The 20,207-nt window shown below is 43.2% G+C and overlaps 1 protein-coding gene across 2 annotated transcripts in view; it reads right to left on the bottom strand.

The window, feature by feature from the left end:
- The window catches only part of LOC115226128, a 65,510-nt gene that overhangs the window by 28,982 nt on the left and 16,321 nt on the right, over positions 1 to 20,207 (bottom strand). The window contains exons 8-20 of one of the 2 annotated variants that reach the window (XM_036514996.1): positions 19,417 to 19,587; positions 16,792 to 17,004; positions 15,647 to 15,672; positions 14,720 to 14,897; positions 13,719 to 13,924; positions 11,818 to 11,914; positions 11,052 to 11,178; positions 9,245 to 9,449; positions 6,315 to 6,378; positions 4,928 to 5,074; positions 3,112 to 3,245; positions 1,328 to 1,463; positions 126 to 283 (exon numbers count right to left, since the gene is read on the bottom strand). In XM_036514996.1, coding sequence (XP_036370889.1) covers positions 126 to 283; positions 1,328 to 1,463; positions 3,112 to 3,245; positions 4,928 to 5,074; positions 6,315 to 6,378; positions 9,245 to 9,449; positions 11,052 to 11,178; positions 11,818 to 11,914; positions 13,719 to 13,924; positions 14,720 to 14,897; positions 15,647 to 15,672; positions 16,792 to 17,004; positions 19,417 to 19,587 — 1,862 coding nt within the window. Of the gene's footprint in view, positions 1 to 125; positions 284 to 1,327; positions 1,464 to 3,111; positions 3,246 to 4,927; positions 5,075 to 6,314; positions 6,379 to 9,244; positions 9,450 to 11,051; positions 11,179 to 11,817; positions 11,915 to 13,718; positions 13,925 to 14,719; positions 14,898 to 15,646; positions 15,673 to 16,765; positions 17,005 to 19,416; positions 19,588 to 20,207 lie in introns of both variants that reach the window. The other variant, XM_029797113.2, reaches the window with a different exon arrangement.

Here is a 20,207-nt window from a genome sequence, read left to right as displayed (position 1 = left end):
CCAGCCGACTGCGGTCAAATTGCTTAACAAAAACACTTCAAGGAGGTGCTCCAGCATGGCCACAGTCAAACAAATAAAAGGATAAAACAACAACAACAACAACAAGAATTAAAACAGCTACTCACTTGCCATCGTTGGTCAACGCAACTGAATGGTATTGTCCACAGACCAAACTGACACAACACTCTGAGGACAGACTCTCCACAAGCATTGGTCGAGTGTAGTAGTGATGATAGGTACCAACACCAACCTGGCCATATTTGGAAGATCCCCAGCTGTATACCTATAAAAGAGAATGACACCTTAATGACAGCAGCAAGAAGATCAATAATAAACCAATGAGGGAGCTTCTCGAAGAAGATAAACATATTGACACCAGGTGTCAAGCGATGATGGGGGGGGATGAATACTCTCTTTACTCTTTTACTTGTTTCAGTCATTTGACTGCGGCCATGCTGGAGCACCGCCTTTTTTAGTCGAGCAACTCGACCCCAGGACTTATTCTTTTTGTAAGCCCAGTACTTATTCTATCGGTCTCTTTTCGCCGAACCGCTAAGTGACGGGGACGTAAACACGCCAGCATCAGTTGTCAAGCAATGCTAGGGGAACAAACACAGATACACAAACACACACACGCATATATATATATATATATATATATATATATATATATATATATATATACATATATACGATGGGCTTCTTTCAGTTTCCGTCTACCAAATCCACTCACAAGGCATTGGTCGGCCCGGGGCTATAGCAGAAGACACTTACCCAAGATGTCATGCAGTGGGACTGAACCCAGAACCATGTGGTTGGTTAGCAAGCTACTTACCACACAGCCACTCCTGCGCCTATATATATATATATATATATATATATATATATATATATACACATATATACGACGGGCTTCTTTCAGTTTCCATCTACCAAATCCACTCACAAGGCTTTGGTCGGCCCGAGGCTATAGGAGAAGACACTTGCCATAAGGTGCCACGCAGTGGGACTGAACCCGGAACCATGTGGTTCGTAAGCAAGCTACTTACCACACAGCCACTCCTGCGCCTGTAATGGACATTTTCATAAAAGGGCTGCTAAAGCAGACGTCAAATCACATTGTAGTCTCTTAAAGAATAGACATATTCCAGTGTCCATACATTATGTCCACAAGAAGACTAGATGGTCACAGCTGGAAGGCCTTTCATCATATGTCTGCTAAATCAGACCTCAAACCACATATAGTAAGAAGCTTCCCAACCACATGGCTCCAGGTTCGTAAAATCAAAAAAGCAGAAAAAACAAGTAAAGTAAAAGTCGTCCTTACCCCTTGAGAGCTGAGGGCTAAGATGTGTTCACCGCCACAGGTGACACTAGTCACACATATCTTCAACATGTGAAGGGTCTCCACACGGCTGACAGGCATCACAGTATCCTCAGACGTCAGGTCTCCATGGCCAAGGCTATGGACATGAAAGAAAATGAAAAAGAAAAATAAATAACTATACATTGAGGGTATGCCCCGACATATCTCCAGCCATCATTCTCTCTCCCCTTTCTTGGGCTTGCCATGGATTTCTACAGCAAGACACTTATCTCTGTTCCCTCTATTATACTTTAACCCCTCATCAACTGGCACAAAGCCTCCTCTTTCAATACTACTTCAGCTCCCAATCAAAGGGTCCTGCAAGTTACTTGGTGACCTCACCAGTGCTGGTGCCACAAGAAAAGCACCCAGTACATGTCAAGTCATTGGAATTAGAAAAGCATCCAACCACAGACCATAGAGTTTGGCACAGTCCAGTTTGCCAGCTCCTGTCAAACCATCCAACCCATGTCAGCATGGAAAATGGATGATAAATGATGAGATATCTATATATATAAAACTCTAGTTGTGTGAGTGTCTGTCCCCTTCGATTTAGATTCCTAACTACTCCCACATTTTGCGGTGCAGTTTAACCAAATTCGGGTATCTTATAGTCGTGATTCATATCGAGCCCGTCTGACTATTAGCGCGCGTCAACGATGAGTCTACGATTTTAAAAATAATTTAACATCATTTTTTTATTCCATTTTAATGCATAAAATGCATCGTATGTCGATGGCGGCGGAGTTGGCGTCCACGCTCACAGCTGCACCTGTTTGCTTCTCCCCCTTCCCTCCCTCGTGAAGCTGTGGGGAAGGGAGTGTAAAGAAATCAACGTCGTAATGCGTTGTGAAGGAGACCAGCGTTCTTTTAGAACAACGACTTCATGGCTTGAAGACACCAAAACAAAAATGGCTAAGAAAGCCCGAATTTATAAGGGAAGTAACTCTCTAAAAATGCTTATATAGTTATTTCCCTTACAAACCCGAGCAACGCCGGGCGATACTGCTAGTATATATATATATAAAGAGATGGTGAAAAATTCCTGGCTTTGAGTAAAAACAAATACAGGAGGCCCAGTTAATAATGATTTTATTGAACACTAGCAGTATCGCCCGGCGTTGCTCGGGTTTGTAAGGGAAGTAACTATAAAGCATTTTTAGAGAGTTATAGCAAAAAAGTAGCAAAAAATGCATTAAAAATGGAAAAAAAATTATGGTAAATTTTTTTTTAAATCGTTGACTCATCGTAGACATTTTTAGAGAATTACTTCCCTTATATTTAAAAAAAATATGCATTAAAATGGAAAGAAATTATGGTAAATTATTTTTAAAATCGTAGACTCATCGTAGACGCACGCTAATACCCAGAAGGGCTTGATATGAATCACGACTATAAGATACCCGGTTTTGGTTAAACTGCACCGCAAAATGTGGGAGTAGTTAGGAATCTAAATCGTAGGAGACAGCACACAACCTTTCTTTTATATATAAAGATATTCCCCTCTCAGATTCACACACTTATTGCAGCAGTCTCAGTTTTTCTAAGCTCTGTAAAAGAACTCGGAAAGTTGGGCCCTCAATCAGGCCTTTCACAATACCTTTAAAACTAGGAACATTTTAGTACGTTTTACCCGTGCACCACCGTTAACAATAAAATGAAGGCAGAGATCTTCAACCATGGTGCAGTGGGGTATCACAGATACGGCAGCACCAAAGTTGCAAGAATTTTCAAGAGTTACTTACCAACCAGAGTTGGACTTTCCCCAGGTGTAGAGGTCACCGTTGCGCACCATGGCTACATAACCATTCCCACATCCAATAAAAGACGGCTGAAGTGACAGGAAAGATTCAGATTTTGTGGCCATCTCTTCTGCAAACTGAAATGTTTAGAAAGACAAAGTAATAAAAGGTGTAGTCACATACTACCTCCCATACTGTAAATCATTACTACCACTGCAACGTACATCGCATGCTTCGACAACATGTTTCCATTACAAAATATGTCCAACACACCTATACCACCACTTCATATGTCCTCACCACCACACTACAACCACCGCAACTACAACACTACAACTGCCACATATGTCACCACCACTACACTACAACCACCGCAACCACAAAACTACAACTGCCACATATGTCACCACCACTACACTACAACCACCGCAACCACAAAACTACAACTGCCACATATGTCACCACCACCACCACACCGCAACCGCAAAACTACAACTGCCACATATGTCACCACCACCACACTACAACCACCGCAACTGCAACACTACAACTGCCACATATGTCACCACCACTACACTACAACCACAACGCTACAACTGCCACATATGTCACCACCACTACACTACAACCACAACACTACAACTGCCACATATGTCACCACCACTACACTACAACCACAACGCTACAACTGCCACATATGTCACCACCACTACACTACAACCACAACACTACAACTGCCACATATGTCACCACCACTACACTACAACCACAACACTACAACTGCCACATATGTCACCACCACTATACCACACATCATCACCACCTTACTACAAGCACCGCACTACAACTACCACTCATGTCAGCACCACCACACTACACTACCACACATCATTATCACTACGACCAGCACACCACACAACCACCACATGTCATTACACACACACATTACCTCACTAGCACACTAACACCACCACCACTACAGTATATCCATACTACCATACAGCATGTCCTCATCATCTCACAATCAAGAGATATGGTAGAAGACACCTGCCCAAGGTGAGATAGTTAAGTTAAGTTCATTTTTTGGCTCAAAAAGCAAAACGCAAGGCCATGTAGGGAGACATGGAGTTATGTACAGGGAGGGTGTTCATTCAAAGAGTTCAGGCCATTTCTGGTCAAGAGAGACTTTGAACCGAGCAGTCGTCGGCATCTTCACTATCTCGTCCGGCAGCTTATTCCACGGATCCGCAACCGGGACGGAGAAAGCCCCTCTCCTTCGATTGAGATGAAATCGTCGCAGATAGAGCTTTTCGGAGTGACCCCCGCAGCTGACACTCTGGAGCAGGAGTGAAGAACAGCTCTTTCGAGAGGTTACACTTTCTGCTTATGATGTATGTAATGTGTGTATGTATGTTAAGTTAATTTTTTGGCTCAAAAAGCAAAAAGCAAGGCCATGTAGGGAGACATGGAGTTATGTACAGGGAGGGTGTTCATTCAAAGAGTTCAGGCCATTTCTGGTCAAGAGAGACTTTGAACCGAGCAGTCGTCGGCATCTTCACTATCTCGTCCGGCAGCTTATTCCATGGATCCGCAACCGGGACGGAGAAAGCCCCTCTCCTTCGATTGAGATTAAATCGTCGCAGATAGAGCTTTTCGGAGTGACCCCCGCAGCCGATGCTCTCGAGCAGGAGTGAAGAACAGCTCTTTCGAGAGGTTACACTTTCCGCTTATGATGTTGTGAGTAAGAATGAGATCACCACGGCGTCTGCGTTTTTCTAAAACAACAAGGTAATCCTGAGGGTTTCGCCATGTTACTTACCGTTAAGTGTTCAGAAATGAAAGGCCGTGGCTGCAATTCCCGACACAGATTGGCAGAGGACATCTCACTGTCCCGTCTCTTGTTTAGCAGTAGGAGGAGCTCAAAGAAAAAGTCTACCATCTTCTGCGTTGATGCTAGAGACATCTCCTGGAATAAACGATAGAGGGAGAGATGAAGTGAGAGAGAGAGAGATGTATTATGATGGAGAGTGATGGAAGGGGAGAGCAATGGAAAGCAAGAATGATAAAAGAGGGTGGGAGAAAGAGAGATGGAGACAATGAGATAAAGAGAGAAATGGATAATGATGGAGAGGAGGGTGATGAAAAGTGGGAGTGATAAAGGAGAGCAATGGATAATGATGGAGAGGGCAATGAAAAGTGGGAGTCATAAAGGAGAGCAATGGAACTGAGGATAAGAGGGGGAAAGAAAGAGATGGAGAGAGTTATAGAGAGAGAGAGGAGAGATGGATAATGATGAAGGGGAGAGTGACAAGGAAAGAGCAGTGGAGAGAAAGCATGATACAAAAGGAGAGCATTATACAGAGTGATAGAAGAGGAGAGCAACAGAGAAGGAGAGTGATGCAAAGGGAGAGCAAAGTTGATAAAAAGGAAGAGCAAGAGTGAGGGATGCAGAGGAAGAGCAGTGGATAGGAAGATCACTAGAAAAGGAGACCCATGAAAGTATGGAAATCAATGATATATATATATATATATATATATATATGGATGGATGGAGGGGGGAGGGATGGAGGGAAGGATAGATAGATAGAGGAATGGAGGGAGGGAGGGAGAGATGGAGGAAGGGATGGATGGAGGAATGGAGGGATGGAGGAATGGAGGGAGGGATAGATAGAGGGATGGAGAGAGGGATAGATAGAGGGATGGAGAGAGGGATAGATAGAGGGATGGAGAGAGGGATGGAGAGAGGGATGGAGAGAGGGATGGAGAGAGGGATGGAGAGAGGGATGGAGAGAGGGATGGAGAGAGGGATGGAGAGAGGGATGGAGAGAGGGATGGAGAGAGGGATGGAGAGAGGGATGGAGAGAGGGATGGAGAGAGGGATAGATAGAGGGATGAAGGAAGGGATAGATAGAGGGATGGAGGGAGGGATAGATAGAGGGATGGAGGGAGGGATAGATAGAGGGATGGAGGGAGGGATGGAGGGAGGAATAGATAGAGGGATGGAGAGAGGGATGGAGGGAGGGATAGATAGAGGGATGGAGGGAGGGATAGATAGAGGGATGGAGGGAGGGATAGATAGAGGGATGGAGGGAGGGATAGATAGAGGGATGGAGGGAGGGATAGATAGAGGGATGGAGGGAGGGATAGATAGAGGGATGGACGGAGGGATGGAGAGAGGGATGGATGGATATAAACAATTTACTTACAGGGTTTGGCATTTCTCCAAAGTTCTGTGACACCAAGGAACTTCGAGATGTTTGACTGAAAGTTCTGCAAGAAACAAAACATGCGGAATTAAAAACTAAGTCGTAAATATGTTTAAGGTTTAATGTGAAGTCAGAGGCTGTAGCCATGAGCTTCACATACCTCACCTCTCCCCCAGATTGGTGAGGTTTATGCGATTGATGATCAGCTGGAACACAAACAGGCTGACATCATCATCAATCCAACGTCCACTTCCCCAAGCTTGCATAGGTCAGATGAAGTAGATGCAGGAAGATTTTCTACAGCCAGATGCCTTTCTTACCTTCTTATCGGTTTCCAAGCAACATACATCACATGCTTCGACAACATGTTTCCATTATAAACTATGTCCAACACACCTATGCCACCACTTCATATGTCCTCACCACTACACTACAACCACCGCAAAACCACAACTGCCACATATGTCACCACCAACACACTACAACCACTGCAACCGCAAAACTACAACTGCCACATATGTCACCACCACCACACTACGACCACCGCAACCGCAAAACTACAACTGCCACATATGTCACCACCACCACACTACGACCACCGCAACCGCAAAACTACAACTGCCACATATGTCACCACCACCACACTACGACCACCGCCACATATGTCACCACTACCACACTACAACCACCGCAACCACAAAACTACAACTGCCAAATATGTCACCACCACTACACTACAACCACAAAACTACAACTGCCACATATGTCACCACCACCACACTACGACCACCGCAACCGCAAAACTACAACTGCCACATATGTCACCACCACCACACTACGACCACCGCAACCGCAAAACTACAACTGCCACATATGTCACCACCACCACACTACGACCACCGCCACATATGTCACCACTACCACACTACAACCACCGCAACCACAAAACTACAACTGCCACATATGTCACCACCACTACACTACAACCACAAAACTACAACTGCCACATATGTCACCACCACCACACTACAACCACCGCAACCGCAAAACTACAACTGCCACATATGTCGCCACGACTTAATGTATACATTTTTTTTTTTTCAATTTCCATGCAAAAAAAATATTTTTTAAATATTTATTTTGAATCTGTATATCAGGAAGAATACGTACAGAAATTATTTCAGATCATTTCTGATTCATTACGAAGTTACTGATAGAAATTATAGTTAACCCTTTTGCTACCAACCCGGCCAAAACCGGCTCTGGCTCTGTGGTAAAATGTCGTTTTCATAAGTTTTGAATTAAAATCTTCCACCAAACCTTAGTCACAATTTACGTTCCTAACACTAGTTTAATGATAACTAAGTTATTTTACTAAATTCTTTGTTATATCTTTAAATAATTGAAAGAAACACAGAGCATCTCAACAGAAATATGGTAACAAAAGGGTTAAAGTCACCATGATATTTTTAACCCTTTCGATACCAACCTGGCTGAAACCAACTCTGGCTCCGAGTACAAATGTCTTGTTTTCAAAGGTTTTGAATTAAAATCTTCCAGCAAACCTTAGTCACAATTTATGTTCCTAACACTAGTTTAATGATAACTAAGTTATTTTACTAAATTCTTTGTTATATTTAAAGTAATTGAAAGAAACACAGAGCATCTCAACAGAAATATGGTAACGAAAGGGTTAAGGACAGAAAACGGTAATAACACCATGAACGAAGTATTTCGGGTTAGAAATAAGTGACAAATGCCCCAGAGTACAATAAACGTATATTTTCGTTCAAATATATATTCACTTGACATCTCTCAACAAAAATATAAGAGATTATATGTTAAGAGGTTAATATTTCCCCATGGCCAGTCATGTTTTCAGAGAATATTGGTCACAAATTTTAGCCCAAGGCCAACAGCTTCAGTAAAAGAGCTAAGTTGATTACATTGACCCCAGTTCCCAACTGGTACTCACTTTATCAATGCCGAAAGAATGAATAGCAAAGTAGACCCCAGTGGCATTTGAACTGAGGATATAAAAACTGACAAAATGCTGCTAAGCTTTTTGCCTGGTGTACTAACTATTCTGTTAGCTTGTTGCCTTTTCACAGAATATTGGAAGTGAATGACGTTCACTTATTACAATCACACGTCAAGTCAAGAACACACAAACACACATACATCCTCTCTCTTTCTCACACGTACAGCAGTTTCTTGCAATACATACATCTAAAGCAGGGGTTCTCAACCATTTCTTATCTATGGACCCTTTTGATTACTATTTCATTCTGGTAGACCCTCATAGCTATTCAATGTTTAAAATCTAGTTTTATAGAAACTTCTTTCAAAATTCCTATTTTGTTTTCCACACATTAACTTGCGTAGGTTGAACAATGTAAAATGTTAGAGAAAGAAACCCAGATGCTTCTTGCAATACATAACCAATACATACATCTAAAGCAGGGGCTCTCAACCATTTTTTATCTATGGACCCCTCTGATTACTATTTCATTCTGGTGGACCCTAATAGCCATTCAATATTTAGAAACTAGTTTTATAGAAACTTCTTTCCAAATTCCTATTTTGTTTTCCACACATTAACTTGTGTAGGTTGAACAATGTAAAATGTCAGAGAAAGAAACCCAGCTGTGTAGGTTTCTTGCAATACATACCAATACATACATCTAAAGCAGGGGCTCTCAACCATTTCTCTTATCTATGGACCCCTCTGATTACTATTTCATTCTGGTGAACCCTCACATACATCTGAAGCAAAATTTTTTCAGGGGACTTTAAAATACTATTGTGGATATCCAGTTTACTAATTTGTTGTATCAACCACCAAAAACCTTATATGGACCTTTAGGGGTCACATGGACAATGGTTGAGAACCGCTGATCTAAATGCTAAATAGTTTCTGCAGCCCTCACCTTTCACTGCGCACTCGTTGACATCGCAAGTGCCCTCGGACTATGTGTTTGGAGGGGTCAAACACCTCGGCTAACTTCATCAGCCGATCAGTGTCCAGTTTGCGGACGTGCTGCTGCAACATGTCGACCTGTAGCACGGCCAGCTGGGGCCTCACACACAGCAGGTCAACCAGTTCTTCGGGAGACAAACAGAGAAGGAAGACGCCTATGGTGAGGAAGAGACAAGAGAAAACAAATTATTTATATTCTTATTATACAATTACAACATTTAATTAACAATTTCAAACTTCGTCCCCTGTGCCAAACTCCACTAGGGCACCTGAGTAAAAAAAAAAATAGTAGTATACACAGCTCAAGAGCAATGATTGCAGGCGGACAGAATCACAAAAAAATTCAGGAGAATAATAATATTAGGCCCATCTTTCCACTACCATATTTTTTAGGTAAATGGACAGATTCATCATCATCGTTTAACGTCCGTTTTCCATGCTAGCATGGGTTGGACGGTTCGACCGGGATCTGGGAAGCCAGGAGACTGCACCAGGCTCCAGTCGGATCTGGCAGAGTTTCTACAGCTGGATGCCCTTCCTAACGCCAACCACCCCATGAGTGTAGTGGGTGCTTTTTACGTGCCAGGGGAGGCTGGCAACGACTACGATTGATTGGTGCTTTTTACGTGCCAGGGGAGGCTGGCAACAACTACGATTGATTGGTGCTTTTTACGTGCCAGGGGAGGTTGGCAACGACTACGATTGATTGGTGCTTTTTACGTGCCAGGGGAGGCTGGCAACGGCCACGATCAGTTGGTGCTTTTTACGTGCCAGGGGAGGTTGGCAACGACTACGATTGATTGGTGCTTTTTAAGTGCAACCGACACAGGTATCACAACTACAATTTCCAAATAAATTCAAGAGAATAACAATATTAGGCCTATCTTTCCACTATCATATTTTTTTAGATAAACTAATGGACAAAATCATCATCATCGTTTAACGTCCGTTTTCCATGCTAGCATGGGTTGGACGGTTCGACCGGGATCTGGGAAGCCAGGAGACTGCACCAGGCTCCAGTCTGATCTGGCAGAGTTTCTACAGCTGGATGCCCTTCCTAACGCCAACCACCCTGTGAGTGTAGTGGGTGCTTTTTACATGCCACCGGCACAGGTGCCAGGGGAGGCTGGCAACGGCCACGATCAGTTGGTGCTTTTTATGTGCAACCGGCACAGGTATCACAACTACAATTTCCAAATAAATTCAAGAGAATAACAATATTAGGCCTATATTTCAATTAGCATATTTGTTCACCCAAACTGCTGTTTTCCTCATCAATTTACCAGTTTGATTGTTTGAATCACTCTCATTGTTTGCATTAGGGTAAACTCTTCGTCTGGGTTAAACTCAAGCCTTATGGATCCTGGGGTCCTGACTGGCCAAGGTCCAAGTCACCTTGAGATTGTAAAACCAAGGTTTCAATTCTTAGACTGGTAGGTGTCTCATGTTCTTGAGCAAAGCACTTCATTTCACATCACTCCAGTCTACTCAGCTGTAAATAAGTTCCAACAATAGTGGGAAGTTAACCTTGAGATGGGCAAGCAGCCCATCCGAGAGAAAAGTGTTGTAATTTCAGTCATGTTAAGCTCTGGCCTTATGAGTATTATGGGTCATGGCAGATCTTATTTATCACCTAAAGCTTAGCTTTACTGGATTATGAATATTTCAGATGGACAGACAGAAAGTCAGGCAGGCAGACAGATGGATATGTAGTCAGAGAGACAGATATGAAGAGGATAAGAGGAAAATGTTCTTACCATGACCAACATGACAGAGGTAAGCTCCAAAACCTTTCTGTACCAGATCCTTCCATAATGAAAATTCCACATTGTATAAACTATGTTGTAACAGCAGTTCAAGACTCTCCACAATGAGACCACGTGCCTGAAAAATAAACGAACTGGTGTAGATATGGTTGTGTGGCTAAAGCAGGTTTCTAGGACCCACACCAAACCCAAACTATGTCCGCTCCAATAATAGTTTAAAAACTAGTTTCATAGAAACTTCTTTCTAAATTCCTAATTTGTTTTTCACACATTAACTTGTGTAGGTTGAACAATGTAAAATGTTAGGGAAATAAACCCAGATGTTTCTTGCAATACAGACCAATACATACATCTAAAGCAGGGGTTCTCAACCACTTTTTATCTATGGACCCCTTTAATTACTATTTCATTCTGGTGAACCCCTATGGCCATTCAATGTTTAAAAACTAGTTTTATAGAAACTTCTTTCAAAATTCCTATTTTGTTTCTCACACATTAACTTGTGTAGGTTGAACAATGTAAAATGTCAGAGAAAGGAACTCAGCTGTTTCTTGCAATACATATCAATACACACATCTACAGCAAAATTTTTCAGGGGCCCTTAAAATACTATTCTGGATACTCAATTTACTATTTTGTTGCATGGAACCCAAAAAATGTTTACAGACCGTCAAGGGCCATATAGACCCCGGTCGAGAGCCTCAGGCCCTAGTCCATCTCCTCCGCACACACAACATGCATATAAGCAAACACTAACCTTGCCAACCTCCAGCAGTAATGTCGGCCAGCGCCATTCTGCCAAAACTTTCAGGGCATTAGTTTCATTGTAGAAAAAGTTGCTGAGTAAGAATTCCCTGAAAAAAATATATGAAATCAAAGACAGACATAAAACATGTGATGAATATGTTACTTGTGTGGATGGGTGGGTAGATGTGTGTCTTACTTTGTTTCAGACACTATACTGTGGGACACTGCTTTGAAGGGTTTAGTCAAATACACTGATTCTAGTACTCTTTACTCTTTTACTTGTTTCAGTCATTTGACTGCGGCCATGCTGGAGCACCGCCTTTAGTCGAGCAAATCGACCCCGGGACTTATTCTTTGTAAGCCCAGCACTTATTCTATCGGTCTCTTTTGCCGAACTGCTAAGTGACGGGGACGTAAACACACCACCCTCGGTTGTCAAGCAATGCTAGGGGGACAATCACAGACACACATATATACGACAGGCTTCTTTCAGTTTCCGTCTACCAAATCCACTCACAAGGCATTGGTCGACCCGAGGCTATAGCAGAAGACACTTGCCCAAGATGCCACGCAGTGGGACTGAACCCGGAACCATGTGGTTGGTTAGCAAGCTACTTACCACACAGCCACTCCTGCACCCTAGTATTTATTTATTTTTTTATCGGGTACTTATTCTATCAGTTGCTTTTGCTAAACCACTAAGTTACAGGAACGTAAACAAACCAACACCATTGTCAAGTAGCTGAGAAACAAACACAAAGTAACACACTTACAAATGCATGCTAGTGGACCACTAAGAGTACCATACGAGCGGGGTCGTTGCCAGAGCAACAAGCTGGCCTCTGTGTTGGTGGGCACATAAAAGCACCACTCGAGTGTGATCGTTATCTGCATCGCCTTACTGGCACTTGTGCTGGTGGCACATGAAAAAAAAACATTCGAGTGAGGTCATTGCCAGTGCCGCTGGACTGGTTCCTGTGCAGGTGGCACATAAAAAAAGCACCATTTGAGTGTAGCCGTTGCCAGTACTGCCTGACTGGCCCTCGTGCCGGTGGCACGTAAAAGCACCCACTACACTCTCGGAGTGGTTGGCGTTAGGAATGGCATCCAGCTGTAGAAGCTCTGCCAGATCAGATTGGAGTCTGGTGCAGCCATCTGGTTCACCAGACCTCAGTCAAATCGTTCAACCCATGCTAGCATGGAAAGCGGACGTTAAACGATGATGATGATGATATATATATATATATATGATGGACTTCCACAGTGTTTTTGTCAACCAAATACATTTACAAGGCGTTTGCTGGCCTGGGGCTATAGTATTTATTAATCATGCACATACATCATAAATTGTTCAAAGTGAAAATCTTACTTCAAAGTCTGTGTTGCATTGCCTATATGTTGAAAAGCACAGAAACACACAACCAAAAGAAATAACTATATACATATTATATATACATACAAATAGTATTTTTTTGAAGCTTGTGTTGCATTGTGTTGACAGACTTGCACTTAAAATTCCAGCATTTTTAATCAAAACATGTTAGTTACTATAGTGACAACACTACCTAGGGTTGACACACTACATGATATTAGGAAGGGCATCCAGCCTTAAAATCCCTGCCAAAACAGACACAGAAGTCAAGTGCAGGCTTCGACCTGGTCAGCTCTTGTCAAACCATCCAACCTATGCCAGCATGGAAGGCAGACATTAGATGATGATGATTCTGAAACTAAAGATATTTAGAAAGCCCTGCCATTGAAATAATACATCTGAATGAAAAATAAGATGGTGTTGATTGAAACATCTTTGAAGAGGGAACTTCTTAAGGTTAAAATGGGGACTAAATCTACAGCAGCAGAAGCAACAACAACATCAATTTCATGCAGAACATGTGACATGTTAGACTTTACCTGAAAGCTGATATCAGATTTGGGTTTTTGGCGCGACCACTCTTGATGAGGTAGATGAAACCATAGAGAGCAATGTCGGAGAGTCTTTTCGCCTCCTGGGTGGTCACTTCTTCACCTCCTTTCTTCAGGATGTACTGTACATAGGTCATCATCTCTTGGATGCATCCGTATGATGCAAGGGACGCAACACGCTTCACGTAGGAAGACTGCAACGAGAAGATGTGGTGTGGTTGAAGGATTGGAGTGGACTGATTAAATGTAAAGAGCACAGAGGAGTTTGTGCAACACTGGGGTCAATGGGGATGCATGATGGAAATGCACATACATAACACCAAATGTATACACATGCTGCCATTACATGCACCAACCCCATATGGGTGCACATGCCTCCACACACACACACACATATATATATATATATATATATACCTATTTCTTTATTACCCACAAGGGGCTAAACACAGAGAGGACAAACAAACGGATTAAGTCGATTATATCGACCCCAGTGCATAACTGGTACTTATTTAATCGACCCCGAAAGGATGAAAGGCAAAGTCGACCTCGGCGGAATTTGAACTCACAACGTAACGCAGACGAAATACCTATTTCTTTATTACCCACAAGGGGCTAAACACAGAGGGGACAAACAAGGACAGACACAGGTATTAAGTCGATTACATTGACCCCAGTGTGTAACTGGTACTTAATTTATCGATCCCGAAAGGATGAAAGGCAAAGTCGACCTCGGCGGAATTTGAACTCAGAACGTAGCGGTAGACGAAATACCGTTAAGCATTTCGCCCGGCGTGTTAACGTTTCAGCCAGCTCGCCGCCTTCAGCTTACCAGTTCCACGCAAACCATCTAACCCATGCCAGCATGGAAAGCAGACGTTAAATGATGACTGATGATGATGATGATGACAATGATGATGATGACAATGATGTTTCCCCAGTGCAGCATAGAGAAGGAGTTTGTAAGTTGTCGTTAGAATTATACATACCTTAGCCATCTTGAACAGCCGCAGTGCATGTGTAAAATGACCCTTAGTTAGCAGGTGGTCCGTAGCAAGCTGGAATAGTTGGTTGTAGTCAAGTCCAAGACTGACCGCAAAGTGGTCAACATGTACACAGTCCGTGGGGTGGAGAGCCAGTTGGAAAAAGTAACGTTCTGGGGAGATCCTGTACAATAAGAACAATAACTAGTACTATTATTAGAGTCTCATAGAATGATGGTTTTGGTGTCTGTATTTAAAGTGGGTGGTACTCAGGACAGGGTTCATACCTAGCAGGGCCTTAGGACCAACAGGTTTTGGGAGCCCCTATGATTTTGCTAATTCAAAACATAAGAGGGCCTTCTTTAAATTTAATTGTCCCAAACAGTTTGAAGACCCCAAAACTTAAAAGGGCTCAGTAAAGTCAAAGGGAATCAGTTAAATTTAATGTTTCTCTAAATCTACAAGGGCCTTATAAATGAAAAGACAAATCCTTAAATCCTTAAAAATGTTTTAGCCCGAAGGCCGTGGCCATGCTGGGGCACCACCCAGAGACAGCTCAATAATTTTTTAAAAATTCTATTGGATTAAAAAAAATTTTGAACAAGTAAAAAAAAATCATTACAAGCTTGGAGGTGGGGTCATAGCCTATATTAGCCCAAACAAAACCGGCCCTGGAGGTCTGAGTGGTGGTGGCAATGCATGTAGTAGTGTGTTGGAGGGGGGGCATGTAAGAGTGTTTATGTGTGTGTGTGCATAAGTGGTAATGTAGAGGATGTGGTATCAAGTGTCTAGTGTAGTAGAGTGCCACATGAGTGTGACTCAAAAACATGTTGGAGTGCAGTAATGCATGTATGCATGCAACAAGACCAACGCTTTGAGTAGGCTTAACAGATGGAAACTGATCAAAGCCCATCGTGTGTGCATAAATCTTACCTTGGACAACACTCATAGACAGCACACTTTGTGATGAATAGGCAATCATCAAGGACAGAATGAGAAATGGGTACCAAGTAAGGGCTAAGGTCTGACGACAGTTCTGACGACGGTTCAGCAAGGGAGAGATTCATGGACAATTCTTGCTTGTCATGCCAGTAGAATGGTGTGTACATGTGGCATTAAGTGTCGAGTGTGGTAGAATGCTACCTGAGTGGCAGGGTGCTACCTGAGTGGCAGGGTGCTACCTGAGTGGCAGGGTGCTACATGAGTGGCAGGGTGCTACATGAGTGGCAGGGTGCTACATGAGTGGCAGGGTGCATCATGAGTGGCAGGGTGCTACCTGAGTGGCAGGGTGCTACCTGAGTGGCAGGGTGCTACCTGAGTGGCAGGGTGCTACATGAGTTGCAGGGTGCATCATGAGTGGCAGGGTGCTACCTGAGTGGCAGGGTGCTACCTGAGTGGCAGGGTGCTACCTGAGTGGCAGGGTGCTACCTGAGTGGCAGGGTGCTACATGAGTGGCAGGGTGCTACCTGAGTGGCAGGGTGCTACCTGAGTGGCAGGGTGCTACCTGAGTGGTAGGGTGCTACCTGAGTGACAGAGTGCTACATGAGTGGTAAAGTGCAGCAGTGCATGTATGCATGGCGTAGGAGAGGCTGTGTGGTAAGTAGCTTGCTTACGAACCACATGGTTCCAGGTTCAGTCCCACTGCTTGGCACCTTGGGCAAGTGTCTTCTACTATAGCCTCGGGCCGACCAAAGCCTTGTGAGTGGATTTGGTAGACGGAAACTGAAAGAAGCCCATCGTATATATGTATATATGTGTGTGTGTGTGTGTGTGTGTGTGTGTGTTTGTGTGTCTGTGTATGTCCCCATCAACATCGCTTGACAACTGATGTTGGTGTGTTTACGTCACCGTAACTTAGCGGTTCGGCAAAAGCGACCAATAGAATAAGTACTAGGCTTACAAAGAAAAAGTCCTGGGGTCGATTTGCTTGACTAAAGGCGGTGCTCCAGCATGGCCACAGTCAAATGACTGAAAATAGTAAAATAGTATGCATGTGAGTGCGTTTAACAGGCGGAAACTGAGCAAAGCCCATCGTGTGGGCATAAATCTTACCTCGGACGACACTCGTACACAGCACATTCTGTGATGACTAAGCACCCATCGAGGACAGAATGATGAGAGATGGGCACAGAGTAAGGGCTAAGATCCGACATCAGCTCAGCAGGAGAGAGGTTCATGGATGATTCTTGCTTGTCGTGCCAGTAGAACGGGTAAGATTGTTTGACAATGCCAAGGACTTTCTCCTCACATGGAAGATCGAATGTCTGCAGCACAGACTCTGGACTGAGGCTCTAGAATGGTGAAGATGGAAATATAGAGGTTGAGAGATATGTAGGCTAGTCGACGGACAGATGGACAAAAAGACTAAGAGATGGTTTAACCCTTTTGTTACCATAATTCAACCCATAATTTAACCCTTTTGTTACCATAATTCAAAACTTATGAAAACAAGACATTTGTACTACAGAGCCGGAAGTGGTTTCAGCCAGGTTGGTAACGAAAGGGTTAAAGATATCATGGTGACTTTAAGCCTTTTGTTACCATATTTCTGTTGAGATGCTCTGTGTTTCTTTCAATTACTTTAAATATAAGAAAGAAATTAGTAATTAACTTGGTTATCATTCAGCTAGTGTTAGGAACATAAATTGTGACTAAAGTTTGGTGAAGATTTTAATTCAAAACTTATGAAAACAAGGCATTTGTACTACAGAGCCAGAGGCAGTTTCAGCCAGGTTAACATCAAAAGGGTTTAAAATATCATGGTGACTTGAACCCTTTTGTTACCATATTTCTTCTGAGATGCTCTGTGTTTCTTTCTATTAATATTAAATATAATAAAGAATTTAGAAAAATAACTGAGTTATCATTAAGCTAGTGTTTAGGAAAATAAATTGTGACTAAGGTTTGGTGGAAGATTTTAATTTAGAACTTATGAAAACAAGACATTTGTACTAGAGATCCAGAGGCGGTTTCAACAAGGTCGGTAACAAAAGGGTTAAAAATATCATGGTGACTTGAACCCTTTTGTTACCATATTTCTGTTGAGATGTTCTGTGTTTCTTTCAATTAATTTTAAATATAACAAAGAATTTAGTAAAATAACTTAGTTATCATTCAGCTAGTGTTAGGAACATAAATTGTGACTAAGGTTTGGTGGAAGATTTTAATTCAGAACTTATGAAAACAAGGCATTTGTACAACAGAGCCAGAGGCGGTTTCAACCAGGTTGGTATCGAAAGGGTTAATGGATAGATTTAGTGATATTGATAGTTCTGTCTCTACAGAGAATAATCCAACATGTAGTTTAAACAGACAGAGTGACATACAATATGGATGAATAGATATAGACAGATTGGAAGACAGAGATAGAAAACAGACAGGTAAACTGGTAGGTAACGAGATATGTAGATAGTGAACTAAGTAGGTAGATAGACAAACAGACACAGTAGAGACAGACAGACGGTACAGACTGACAGGCGGGTCAGACAGACAGACAGGCGGTACGGACAGACAGACAGGCGGTGCGACAGACAGACAGGCGGTGCAGACAGACAGACAGGCGGTGCAGACAGACAGACAGGCGGTGCAGACAGACAGACAGGCGGTGCAGACAGACAGACAGGCGGTGCAGACAGACAGACAGGCGGTGCAGACAGACAGACAGGCGGTGCAGACAGACAGACAGGCGGTGCAGACAGACAGACAGACGGCACAGAGAGACAGACGGCACAGAGAGACAGACGGCACAGAGAGACAGACGGCACAGAGAGACAGACAGACAGACAGACAAATATGTAGACAGACAAGTAAGTAGATCTACAGGATGCTAGACAGGTACATAAACAGACAGGTGAGTAAGATGATAGATTAATAGACAGGTAAGTAGAGGCAGATGACTATAGCCATTAAGAGTTGTACACCATCAACCACACTCTTGTCCATAACCATTGTCAATCCAGTGGCCAGACCAGGTCAAGACGAGTGGGGATGGGGACAGATGCAGTGGGTGACAACGATATCTCACCTGCTTCATCTTGCCCTCTGCACTCCACAATGCCCTACTGCAGTCACCTTCCCCTCCACAGAGTCTACTGGATCCTCACGGGGCTACTAATTTAGGTCAGAGGGCCTAACTTCAGTATAAGTACCGGATACATCATCATCATCATTTAGCATCCACTTTCCATGCTAGCATGGGTTGGACAGTTCAACTGGGGTCTGAGAAGCCAGAAGGCTGCGCCAGGCTCCAGTCTGATCTGGCAGTGTTTCTACGGCTGGATGCCCTTCCTAACGCCAACCACTCCGTAAGTGTAGTGGGTGCTTTTTACGTGCCACCTGCACAGGTGCCAGACGGAGCTGGCAAACGGCCACAATCGGATGGTGCTTTTTACGTGCCACCGGCATTTCAAGAAAGTGTTTTTTTTATATATATATGGGGGGGTTAGGGTTTGAGTTAAGGTTAGGGGTGGGAGAAAAGGGTTTCTGTTATCTTCAGAAATGTAAACAAAGCCACTTCCAGTACTTCCGGTACTTATACCGAAGGATCGCCGGTCAGAGTAGACCGGGAAATGAAAGCAGCAAAGAGATGGTCCCACACTCCTCAAAACCCTGAAACTCTTGTACCAGGGCCCCCACTACCAGACGCACTTTAAGGTTACGCCTAGGTCATATTCTCCACACACACACACACAGCCTCTCCTTACCTGCTCAGAACCTGGGAATGTCTCGGCTTTCTGATTGGCCAATAGGAAGAGTTTTTTGCCATCCTGCCATGTGTTTAGAAATATCAATCTGTCAGTGAAGACTGTGTTGTGGGCCCCGAGTGGCAGTTTGTAGATGTACAGTGGTGACCTCTGTATGGAGCAATCATAAATCTGTGGAGAAAATGCAAGGTGAAAATTACATGTAACAACATTTGGAAAAGGAATCTAGCAGAAGGTTAATTACCTGTTTATTTTGGTTATGTTTTGTATAGGCACAGGTGTGGCTGTGTTGCTAAGACATTTACCTACCAACCACATGATTCTGAGCTCAGTCCCTCAGTATGGTACCTTGGAGAAGTGTCTTCTACTATATCCCCCAAGCCAACCAAAGCTTTGCAAGTGGATTTGGAAGTGGAAACTGAAAGAAGCCCATTGTGTGTGTGTGTGTGTGTGTGTGTGTGTGTATATATATGTGTGTAAAAGTAAAAAAATATACAAACTGGGACAAGAACGTGAAACATTTAGAAGACGACACAAAAAACACGGACGGGACATTCGAAGCCCTCAATCATCAGTCAAGAACCGGATCATCTTCGCAATTTTGATATACACTCTCGGAGTGGTTGGTGTTAGGAAGGGCATCCAGCTGTAGAAACATTGCCAGATCAAATTGGAGCCTGGTGTGGCCTCCTGGCTTGCCAGTCCCCAATCAAACTGTCCAACCGAAGCTAGCATGGAAAACAGACATTAAACAATGATGATGATGATATATATATATATAAATCTATCTT

The sequence above is a fragment of the Octopus sinensis genome, linkage group LG29 (assembly GCF_006345805.1).
Source record: "Octopus sinensis linkage group LG29, ASM634580v1, whole genome shotgun sequence".
NCBI lineage: Eukaryota > Metazoa > Mollusca > Cephalopoda > Octopoda > Octopodidae > Octopus > Octopus sinensis.
The sequence above is the reverse complement of the archived record's forward strand: the minus strand, read 5'-3'. Positions and strand labels throughout refer to the sequence as shown.